The sequence below is a fragment of the Colletes latitarsis genome, chromosome 8, assembly GCF_051014445.1.
Source record: "Colletes latitarsis isolate SP2378_abdomen chromosome 8, iyColLati1, whole genome shotgun sequence".
Classification (NCBI taxonomy): domain Eukaryota; kingdom Metazoa; phylum Arthropoda; class Insecta; order Hymenoptera; family Colletidae; genus Colletes; species Colletes latitarsis.
The window spans coordinates 20,338,074-20,350,298 of record NC_135141.1 but is presented as its reverse complement, the minus strand read 5'-3'; the positions used below and the strand labels follow the sequence as shown (position 1 = coordinate 20,350,298).

The 12,225-nt window shown below is 35.5% G+C and overlaps 1 protein-coding gene across 2 annotated transcripts; it reads right to left on the bottom strand.

The window, feature by feature from the left end:
- Nucleotides 1-4,551: 4,551 nt before the first annotated feature.
- Rop (Syntaxin-binding protein Rop) lies at nucleotides 4,552-10,829 on the bottom strand. Of its 2 annotated transcripts, none has more exons than XM_076771686.1 (11): nucleotides 10,690-10,829; nucleotides 9,049-9,345; nucleotides 8,547-8,650; nucleotides 7,581-7,729; nucleotides 7,286-7,501; nucleotides 7,118-7,216; nucleotides 6,835-7,042; nucleotides 6,486-6,734; nucleotides 6,180-6,370; nucleotides 5,903-6,057; nucleotides 4,552-5,807 (listed from the first exon to the last, which is right to left on the bottom strand). In XM_076771686.1, exons 1-11 carry the CDS (start codon nucleotides 10,715-10,717, stop codon nucleotides 5,746-5,748), a joined length of 1,758 nt encoding a protein of 585 aa, XP_076627801.1. In that variant the 5' UTR covers nucleotides 10,718-10,829; the 3' UTR covers nucleotides 4,552-5,745. The 2 variants fall into 2 exon arrangements, with proteins under 2 accessions (XP_076627801.1, XP_076627800.1); XM_076771685.1 differs by lacking the exon at nucleotides 8,547-8,650 and adding an exon at nucleotides 8,147-8,250.
- Between the last annotated feature and the right edge of the window lie 1,396 nt (nucleotides 10,830-12,225).

The following is a 12,225-nucleotide window of genomic DNA, read 5'->3' as shown; positions in this document are numbered from 1 at the left end:
GCGTTGAATAATATTTGGAAAATGTATACGTAATTTGGTACACAATGGGTACACTATGTGCGTATGATCATCGAACCGAATTTGTTTTGTCGTACAGGATCGATGTTTTTGCTGGAAAAGACATGAGGCGTGTGCGATATTGATGATAGATTGTAAATGCATAGCGGTTAATTTTATTTATTCTGCGTTTTTTTTTTCTTGACCCGATCTATCATGACGGTATCGTACCGCTTGGCTTTGAAGAGAAATATCCTCGCGAAATTTGCCCTTCTTTCCCGCCGTTATTCGATGTAAATATTTTTACAAAAAAAAAAAAACACAACTCGCTGAGAAAAGAACGAACGTGTTCAGAATCGCGAAAGATCCCGTCGGAAGATTTGACAAAATGCTCGAATGCTGTCGAGCCCCTCGCCGAAAGATCACCGCGTACAACGACATTACACTGTATACACCTGTGCTTAGATTCCCGATTCTATCGCATCGCATTTGTTCAGTATGGTTATTCAGGTTCCTTTGAGCGCTTCCTCCGAACATGTACACGGAGTCGACGTACGAAAAAGACGTCAGGATTATAACGAACGGGAAAGCGCGTGTATCGATGCTCGAAGATCATAAACGTTTAGCGTCCACACGCTGTGTAGAATAATGTAATCGATCGTGTGTGTGCGTGTTGTATGATTCTCTAATTATATATAAATTGCGATCGACGAAGAGTATATTATTTCTAAGTGGAAAATGTATCGATTACGTGACGAGCCATCGGACGGAACGTATTGGTTGAAAAAAACCGTGTCACGAATTATATTCGAAATATTATTCGTGCCGACGTTCGTCTTGTTTGCAACGGATTCGAAGTACTCCGCGGGGAAACAAGATTCGCAAGAGGTTTCCGAAACGGGTCAGCCTTGGCGCGTGTAACGCGGTAGAAGAACGAGTTTCACGGCGTTCATGGCGTTGTTCGTCGATCCTGTTTACGTTAAGTGCATCGGAGATGATCGAGGAGACCTCGACGATAACAACAGCAGCATTGCCCCCTGATCTGTGGGATGCTCTTTGTTCTCGCATGTTGCGTGCGCTTTCATATCAGTACGATCTTGTGCTCGGTGATCGTCACACTAATTCTAGCAATACACTAGACTATCCTACCTTTTATTTAATGTACCAGGTTTCCATTCCTGGGAATTCCTTAATCAAAATTCAAGATTTACGATAAATCTTGGTTATCGACCTTTAGCAATCTATTCGCTGCGATATCAGTGTTCGCGCCTTAGCATGTACAATGATTTTAGTCATCCGTGTGTTAATCGTTGTTGTATGCACTTAATTGTGGTAAGACGATTCCTCACAGGGGAGTCATTTAATGTAAAAACGAAGAGAGGCACGAGGAACGATCGTGTCTTTTGTTCTTGTAAATCAGAGTGTTCTTTCGGTGTAAAACGGTGTTTCGAGGGGCAATGAAATCATCGTCCCGCAGGAATGATGTTGAATTAAGTTTAAATCTGAGCGCGATGGGGCCGTATTGTTTCCGGTTTGATAACACCAGTCGACGGTGGTCGAGCAAAATTGCCGAGAAACGTGTATTTGGGGGTACATGATTACAAATCCACTATATTTCGTATTCGCGTGCGATATTTACTTTGTAATATAATTTCATGTACAACACGAAATATTGGCAGAAGCAGAAAATGTATATCGAAGTTAATACGAACGTTAAAATATTGCATTAGAGGGAACGGATCAATATACTCTGTCACGAATTATCGCGTAACGTGGCGTCCGATCTTCAACAGAGAGAAAATTATTCTGTTACATTGAAGTTTAAAGATTTTCATGCAAGATCGGCACATATTTATCTTCCAGCGATCACTTTAATTATATTCTTCTTAATCTATTCTTTTATCGGTGTAATTCTTCGTGTCTTGAGTATAGATACTGATTAAAAAAAAAAAAACTTTCAATTCGTGGCAGAAATTAAGGTATTTCTACTAAATAAGGAACGATACAATGCTTCTAGTTACTTTTACTTCATTTTATCTGTATTGTACCGTTAGACTGACCAATCGCAAGTGTCTTCGAATGTTTCAAAGAATTTCTCTGATTAAAACATTGCGCCGTATTGAAGTAACGAGCTCAACAATGACACGAATTCTAAAATGAAAAAAAAAAACTATTTAAAAAAAGAGAGAATTAACGAAGAATGAGTTCGAAGGAGAGAACGAGAAGATGATGGAAAGTGAGAATGAAAGCGAGAAAGGAGAATGTATGTGCTTAGGTATTATGATTGTATAATACGTGGTTTGTAATTGTAAATACGCGAAAAAAATCATTGGCAGCAATTTAAACAGAATACAGAATATCTATGTATAAAAAGTAATAAGTACTAATACACACCTCTATATATGTGATAAGGTTTGTAATATTTAAGGGAGGCCGATAGATTGTATAACCTACTAGATCTCAGTGTAAGTTACTAGGTAAAGACGTAATAATTCGTAAGTAACACCAAAATCACTCCGTTGTATCAAAAAATAATTTTTTATATAAGTTCCCACGGGCGCACATCATCTCCAATGGCACACGAGTTTTAGTAGACTTATTACGACTAACGATAGCAAGACATTAAGCTGGTTGTACATAAATAATAATGAAATGAAGAATAAATGGCTAAAATAAAGAAATGCTTGATGTTGTTAAGTAAGAGAGAACATTTACTGGGCCAAGTTTGTTCGCACGCTTACCCTTGATTTCCACTGCACCATTACTGTTTAAACGAAACCTTACATTCTTTCCTTTATTTGTGTAATCCACATTGTTCGAAAAGAAATGAAATAAACAAAGTATTGAATCTTTTACACGACTTTTCTACGAAATGCATCTCGTATAGATAAAGTACATATTAAACGTTCGTGTAATTTATTGTTACAAAGACGTTATTGCAATATTAATCGGGGTCTAAATCGTTAGTACTTTATAAAGAACTCTTGTTTAAATTTAAACATTTTTCATTCGATAATCGTAAACTTAAAATACACAAAACGTTCATACGAATGAACACCCTATTTTCTCGAGTTACTTAACAATGTCAAATTGAACTACGTTGTCTGTACTATTATTAGTTTTTAAAAATAAGAAAAAAAAACGTTTATTACATATTCAGAATTAACGTTACGAAGTAAATGTGAATACAAGAGTTATTGCAGATTAATTATACATGCATACAGAATTACCTTTCTTAGTTTGTAATTTTGCATGTTATATACATATATGTATGTATATAATATATATCATATATAAATATATATATATATATATTATATATATAAATATATATAAAGATATAAATATATAAATAAAGAGCGAGAGAGACAGAGAAAATGGAATAGAATGAGAGTATTATATAGTCATCGATAGAAGAGATACTAACTGAAACATTATTGTCTCATGTTTGGCGTTTTCTTTTATGTTGCGGATCTATTAGAAAAAATAAGAACCATCATTGTGTATACTATTAATGCAGATAAAACAATGCATATTATACGTTATTATAATCTCTACGACTATAGTAATTATTTTAAGGGTTTAATTATTAATAACTAATTGAAAGTAACTGTGCTAGTAGTTTTTCATTAAACCACATCCTGTTTTAGGACAATTCACGTGTAAAATATACGATACTGATTTAATTAACATGAAATAAAAATATATTAAAATTAATATACAAAATCCGAGAAAAATTATTTTCATTCTAGTATGTCACGTGTAATTCAAATTTCTTTATTTTGCCAGTAATCTTATATACAAATCACTTACTTCTTTACGAATTTTAAGTAATATATTGCATTTATGAAATATTATGTAGCTTTGATGTATTTTAATATATCTTATGGTGTTAATTTAAACATCACACTGATTTTTTAAATGATAAAATTCTTTCAACCCGTGAGCCTGTGCGCGTATAAATCCACCTGCGTTTGCAAAGTCTAATCCTCCCTGCATTGCATGTCCATGAAAACCAATCTCATTGTACAACGAAGCTTTGCTATATGAATCAAGTACTGATACTATAAGATCGAAATAATTAGTTTATATAACAAAATCTATTTATTAATACTCACTATTTCCTTTATACAACTGTAATCGAATCGTCCCATTTATGTACTTTCACGAATACAGTATACTGTTCCGTACGAAATCACATTCGGATGAAAATCAAAAACCTGTATGAGTAAACATTTATTAATATCATGAAGATCTTATGCCCTTTAAATTGGTTTTACTACCGTAAACGTAATCTGACATCTTGTAGGTTAAATAAGATTTTACCCTTTAAATCACACAGTCTAATACGAATTAGTCTTGCTGAGCTTCGTGAAGAATCTTAGTCTCGTATGATTTGTATATTCTTCTGGACTGAAACGTAACTTCATATGACATATTTTCAATATAAATTCATTTTGACTTCATTTTGATTCTGACATCTAATGACATTTTGTGCGCCAAAATGTCATATTTATTTTACGTGGTATGGTATTTATTAAAACGAAGACACAATTGGAGCGAATTGTAGGCTTTTATAAGCAGAACATTTTGTTTAGGCTACAAACTAGATACATATATGTTCATATAATATATTATATATTATTAATACCGTAAACTTTGTAATAATTTCGTCGCTAAGTAATCGCAATATTAACGCACATCAATAATTATTATGAGTAATCAACAGATTAACTTCTACCGATCGACAGCGATCTACAATTACTTCTTACGTGAAGTACAAATTTCAACATGTAAGTACTTATCGACATATAACGTACAGTAAAGATTTTACTTTTAGTTAAACAGGCATAAGTTTTTAGAAGTTGGACATTTTTCAGATGAATGTAAATACAGCTCTTTGTGATAAATTAAAAGCAACATTTGCACTATCGTAATTCCACACGCGTTGCAAGTTGAACAAGAATTTATCAACAAATCGTTCATATAACAAAAATATAATAAATAAGTTAATGTATATTTATCGTTTTATTATAAACTGTAATATTTAAACAACAAAATAGCAAGTAATAAATATCAATGCTCACATCTCGTTTTTATTGAAGTTGATATGGTTGAAGCTTATATAATCGTGTTATGCATGATATTTATACTTTTCACGAGTTTTATAAGTATTACTGATACTGTGAGTGAAATTGAAAATTAAAACTTTAAGACAGTATAAAGATCTGTCAGTGTTTTAAACAGGACATAACGAGAAATTTACACATATATCACGATTCTCCTCTACAATACATCAAATTCCTTTGCTAACCTGCCCCTTACTATTAACAAGGGAGCGGCTTGGCATAGTGTAACGTATTATATCTTAGTTAGGTCATTCTCCAGCCTAAATTACCATTATGGACTTCCGTATGATCTACATCAGTATTGCCAACATATTTATTCGTTCTTTATTAACGTTTTAATCGAGGAGGCACTTAATACCGGATATATTCTCCTTCTAGCACCGTGTATATTTCGGTCAACTTTGGAATATTTATAATATGATATTCTCAAATTTCTTAATTAGTCGCTAAATGGCGGTGCGACTTAAACAATTGACTGTGTGTTCCCTATTTAGTACTTTAATTCCATAATCGAGATCACCCACAGAGTTTCTTGTAGCTGGTATTACTGATGAAGCCAAAGCTAATGGCATTAGGAATACGGGAATGTGTTTTTATTTTGTTTACACAAAAGATTTTTTTATACGTGAAGTTTACTCAAATCATCTAAGAAGGATTTGGGTGTGATTATATGTGATGAACCTGAAGAAAAGTAATACATAAATAGATTAAAGTAATATATGTACAAAAAATATTACGATCTTATGATTAAAGAATATTTTGCAATATACACTTACCAATTATTACTTCCCAATTTTTCAAAGCATTTGTGACTTCGTAGGCACATCGTACTTCGGAGAAGCAAACTCCACCGACTACGAAGACAATTAAGCGTGGTACGTTCTTAATGGTTTGTTGACCTTTATCTTTGTGCCAATGCCCGTATCGTGCACTGAAAATGGATGATAATATATTATAAATATGTATATAAAAACGTTTAAGCTTATACAGGTACTAAGCAGATGTCTTTTCTGTCTATAGGATAGAAAAACTTTGGACAAGACTTTGTTTTACCTGGTTGGAGCATGATATCCCGAACTTGCTGCACGTCCTGCCAAAAATGGAAAATGTTTAGAATCAAGTTTGTCTTCAATGGCGTCTTCCATGATGTCCTTCATAATCGGTGTCCAGCGACTCATTTGGTAAGTTTGTTCTGTAATTCTTTCTTTACGTTGTACGGTATACAATTTTTTACGGTTGCTGCCCTGTGGAAGTAAAATCGTAATTATAATAATAAAAGGATAAAATAGAAATGTAGATAGAATCCATTTAGAGCATCGATATAAAAATTATTTACACTTAATAAATAACAGTACTTACATCCACAATAATATTAATACCAAGATTTGCCATATTTACTATGGTTTGTTTGTCATCAGGAGATATTTGGGCATGGTGAACTAAACGATTAAGATTTTCTTCGGAAATGCCGTTTTTACTAATAACGTACAAGGCTACAATTCGTAGCTTGTCTAAATGATGTACGGTTTGATCGAGCAAAATTGGCGTAATGTTTTTCATTTGATCTTTGATACGCTCGCCCTCGGCGTCCGTACCCATTGCCAAATCCTAGTAAAACGTAACACGTAAGTGCACGTTATATTTAATTCTACGTTGTAGTTAATATCACGATACTGAAAACCAGCATTACAGAACAAGTATCACGTACTTGTTCTACTTTGCAGAGCTTATCCACATTCCCTTGATAACGTTTCATACAATCTTCTGCCAATTGCAAATGCGTCGCGTATTTGCTCAATTCTTTCTGATATTGTGGCATTTTCTTGATCATCTGTGAAAGGTCTCTCATACTTTGTTTGTCTCCTTGCGGCATTCTCTTCGATTCCGTGAACTTCTTTAAATTTTTGGTAACGTTTCTAAAAATAAACGATTCATATATTGAAATTTAATCGCATTTTCTTAGAACTAGTTTCTCAAACATTCGAACTTACTGTGAAACTACAGCAATATGCTGATGTCTAAGATCCACCCACAAATCATCATTTTCATCCAATAATACTTCCTTTTGCTGACCCGCTGACGCTTCGAACCTGGAACACATTATCGCGTGTTAAAATAGTATTTTAAACCAGAATCTTTTGCGCATATGTAGTATTTACTTGTAAACATCATTCTCGATGTCTAACAAATCGTATGCCATAGCTTGCAGTGTCAATTCGTGCAATAATGGAGAGACACAGTCAAATCCTCTATCTAAAATAAGTAGTTGGGAACGAGCTTTCTCGGGTCCTTCTCCCATCGTCGGTTCATCCGCTTTGTAAGCATCCAATTTCTGTTGAACCATGTGCGCTAACTCCACGTTTCGGTCGAAGTCACTGTTGAGTATTAAAAAACAGATATAATATCTAATCTAGTTATAAAGTACGGTGATAAAATAGAATGCAGTTGTTGTACCTTCGATATCTGACTGATGGATATTCTCCAAGAGTGGCGCATAGTGTAGCTATCTGTTCTGCTATTCTTTCCATGTTGGCTGTCCTCAAGTTGGCGAAGGAAGCATTATAAAAGCAATGAAATGTTTCGCACGAGTCCAAGGAGAATACCTGTTTAATTACGGTGTTCATTTCAGCGTTATTCTTGCAAACATCGCTTTATCAATGTCTATTATACTTTCAGAGTTCAAGCAGTGCAATTAATAGCGGAATACACGTACATGTCGAAAAATGTAAAATATAGTTGACGAAATTACGAGAAGTAACAAGATACAAAACCGCATGCCAGAAACGAAAGTCTGAACGCAAAAAGGAAAACGTAGGAACACGCATGTAAGGTATTTACAGAAGTCTTTCGCCTATTTTCTACACCGTAAAACAAACAACTGAAAAAAATACAGAGGAGTTCGCGTTCTGCTTATCGAAACTAATAAAATTGAAAGTAACGATTGCGATTTGCCAACTACTACTTCTAGCGATTACGATTTTTCGTCTTTTTTTTCTTTTTTTTTTTTTATTGATCGTCACCTGCGATTCGTAAGGCAGGAAAGCGATGTTGATCTCTTTGAGGGTTTTGATCTTTTTAGCGGCGAGAGACTTGCAGATTTCATTGAACAGCTCCTCCGGACACACTGGTCGTGTAACAAGCATGAATGCATTCCGTCGTTAGTACGTGCTTACATGGTGAGTACTGTACAAAATTTAGGAGTAGGGAGAGGCGTCAAATAATTGCGTTAACATTGTCACGATCGCTGGTTGAGAAATCGAAAATGTAAGTTCGTGAATCAAGATGTCGTAAAGGTGGGAGATAGATCGGTGTGTTGTACACGATGTGTGTGTGTGTGTCTGTGTGAATGTGAGCCCGTCACCACGAAACACGTAAAATGATCAGACGTTTGCTCGTCTATCAGAGCGTCCATTGCTTTACCTGTTCTTCGTACGGTATGAAAGCGATGTTGATCTCTTTTAGTGTCTTTATGCGTTTAGCTACCAGCGAGTGACACAAGTCTTTGAACAACTCATCGGGACACGCTGCAAAGAGATATACTTAGCATCTCGCGTTTACTATTTAGATCTTAAATACTGATCTGCCAGTTCTTGTACGATCTTTAGTTTCTTATTTCCAAAAATTCTGCCCCTTAAACGTATGTTTGGTAAAAAAAGAAAACAAACAGGAGGTCGGGATTGTCTATACGTACATAGGGAACATGAATGTACTATTGCAACCGTAGCCAAATTAATGCGTTCGCTGGTGAAATTAAAGAGGTTTAAGTTCGTGCGTGATTGCATTAATTTAGCTACGCTCGCCCGAGCAAACAACATGCTTCAAGATGAAACTCTAGATTATCCCGATTTTGGATGGTAGATTTCGCGATAATGTCTGTCGTAAGTCAAGAAACACGAAACGTAACGAAACGGTACGATAGTACCTTCTGTGAAATAGACGTGGGCGACTTTGTAAATAATTCTAGTCGGATTGCTGAAGTCTTCGATCAGTTTTTGAACAGAAGAATTGCAGGGTGTGATCAGATAGATCGCCTCCATGGTGGGTAAGGGTTCTCGTTTCTTGTTGATATCTTCGACTAGAGTAATGCCCTGGGCACTGATATCGTGCATTTTGCAGCACGCCGACACCATCCTCATGGCCAATTGATCCACTACCAATATACGCCATTGCAATCCACTTCCCGAGGCCTTTGTCTGTTTAATGACCTCATTCATAATCTCTGTAAACGAAAACGGAATACGTAATACAATCATTTTATAGTTAAATCTTTAGATAGATAGTTTTATTTTTTTTCAATTGCTAATCGCTTCCTGTTGCGCATAACAGATGCTCTATAAAGTCTTAGTCGAGTAATTCAATCGTTTAATAATAGTTGTAAAGTAGTATTATTTATCAAAATAACATACGTGCGCATTTATTTGTAATTAAACGCGATTTGAAATTAAATGTTGAATCTTTTGGCGCTCTCGACGCGTATTGATCGTTCTTACGGAGCAATGACGTCATCCGACGACAGGTTTGTATGTGAAAGTAGGGGGCCCCGTTGAAAACAATGTATTGGAATAAAAAGATATAAAGACCGTCTTGATTCATTAATTGTATTCATCAATATAAAGCTAAAGTACAAAAGGGCTTCGTTAATCGAACGTCACGAACGATTGGATTCTATTGCGATGTTGGAATCGTTCTAAAGAAAAAATCATTTCCTAATTGGGTTATTCGATACAGACTGGTATCGACCGCAGACGTTTCAGGATTCCGCGATGCGCGAGGATTATTGTATTGTCTGCGATCAATGATTCTACGATACATAAAACAGTAACTTTCTAGACATAATTGTAACTATTAAAAATAAAAATAAAACTGCAATATACATAAAATCATGTATAACAAGCGTGAAGGTTAAATAACGTGTATTATGTTTTTCTATTCTTCATTTGAGCAAAATCGAACGTTATAAACACATATTAACTCTACACGATAAAAAAATCTACTTTGCATTTGAAAACAATGATTTGTGTTAACACTCGTTTCTTTCAAGAACGTATTGGGTAATCGTGGAATCAATTGCAATACTCAATAGAAAAGCCTATAAGAATTATATTTGGAATTATAACAATCTTTACATGACACAGAAAAATTAATTTTTTAGTCTTATGCTAACTCGAATTGTACGAAACCAGTAGTGTATGTTTATATATTTACTCAGAGAAAATATTAATTTAATAATTTGTGATAATCAACAGATTTAAATTTCAACAAACATGAACATTGATAATCAGCTGCTATTTTATATGATAATACATGAACTTTAAAGTACAAAATTAGAGAATAACATGCTTCTGCGGTATGAATGTGACGTTTCTATCTAGCAGCCGCTTCGTAAACGATGAAATCATCACAGCACATACGCCCCTTTGGAGGTTACGGATTCTGACAGTGGTTTAGACATCATGCTTTTCGTGTAAGAAGAATCTATGCAAACGCTTTGATATTACAGTATGAAAATATTTCGAAATTCGAATAACATTGCGAGAAATTAATTTTGTTTTTCGTTACTCACTTTGACCGACTTGTGCCTTGAGCGCCATTTTGCTAGTAACTGACTAAAGGCTTGGTTGCCAGGTGGCGCTTTTAAACGAAGACGAAGATATTTCCAGAATTATCTTGTAATATGTGATCATCTAGTAACGTTCCTCGGTTCGAATCGATGGTGCTGGCTCGCGCTCGATAATACAAGTATACTTAATTAACTGTTTTACAACCGTTGGAACAAGTTATGTAAACCTAAAAAACGTCGACTCTTTTTTGTTTACAGAAAATTACAAGTAACCCGATGTATGACCTCCTACACATACATATATGTGATGGAATACGTAGGAAATGTAGGTACGAATAAAAGTTTTCCAATAAAATCAATACCTAGTAATGTTAGTGTATTACAAGAGTGCGTACTTATGTTCGTACTCACAAATTAATATACTGAAATTATATAATAATATTAAGAGTTTGATTGTATATGGTCATGGAATACGATACGAAACATCGTTGAATAATAATAGTTTTTCGAGACAGAGAAGCTTAGTATAAGGAATTATCAAGATTTTCATATTTGGGCAAAATTAAATTTTGATTCGAATGTAAAGTACTGTTAATATATATATATTTACAACATTATTCTGTTTATTTAAAGTTCGTACGTTAACCATGATTTAGGTTGTAAAAATGGCGGCTGTGAAATTCGTTTTCGATAAATCGATTCGAGAAACCCTTAGTTTGATAATCGTTTCACTTCGTTAAAGTTGGTCGAACCTATGTTCAGTTCGGTGAACTATTCGAACGTGACGTCTTGTGCGTGTTAACAATAAATTGATTGTTTCGGAAAACTCATAATCCAGATTGGCATATCAGTTATATGCAAAAAATATACGGGATGAGCGCACCACCTGAACGCGAGAGGGTCTGATGGCAGAGCCAGGCGAGAGAGAGAGGGAGAAGGAAGATCGGCTCAACGAGGACGCGAGAGGGTTTGTTCAGTCAGTACCGATTTGTTCGCCGGTGTGAGTGGGTCGTGTCGACGGTTTGCGCGCGCAACGCCAGACAGTGTGGTACGCTCGCGACGAACGGCCTTTTAATATTACGACGTTTATTTATCCCGTGATTTCGTGCATCGTCCGTCGTGCGCGTGTCTTTCCGTACCCGTTTCAAAATTTTATACCGTTTCGTCGTCGTCGGGTCGCGCGAATGCACGGGAGAATGTGTGCCGCGGATGTTGTTTAACAGTGATAACACGTCCTGACTACGGGCAGTTTGCCTTTTCGTTTTCTTATGTGACCAGTGTATTTGTGCAATAGGTTTCCGGTACTTGGTGTTCGGCGGCGATAGTTCACGATGAAGCTGGAGTATCCTTGTCGCGTCGAGGGCTGGCTGAACGTTTGCGGTGAGTAAGAGCCGTAGTACCGTCTTTCTGCCTTATTTTTTTTTTCAACCGCAAGATCTCTGTCGTACGCGCGACGTATCGCGTTTTCGTGGTAAACACGAGGGGGAAAAGAGTGAAATTGAACGAACGGTTCTAGCGGGGCGGGAGGTTATGTGCGGC

Bases quoted from the DNA above. Each gene is read 5' to 3' on its own strand.
- Rop (XM_076771686.1), bottom strand. From the start codon at position 10,717: ATGGCGCTCAAGGCACAAGTCGGTCAAA. The intron at 9,346-10,689 runs GTGAGTAACGAA...TTTCGTTTACAG, and splicing joins CAAGGCACAAGTCGGTCAAA to AGATTATGAATGAGGTCATT. The intron at 6,735-6,834 runs GTACGTGATACT...ACGTTTTACTAG, and splicing joins AGCTCTGCAAAGTAGAACAA to GATTTGGCAATGGGTACGGA.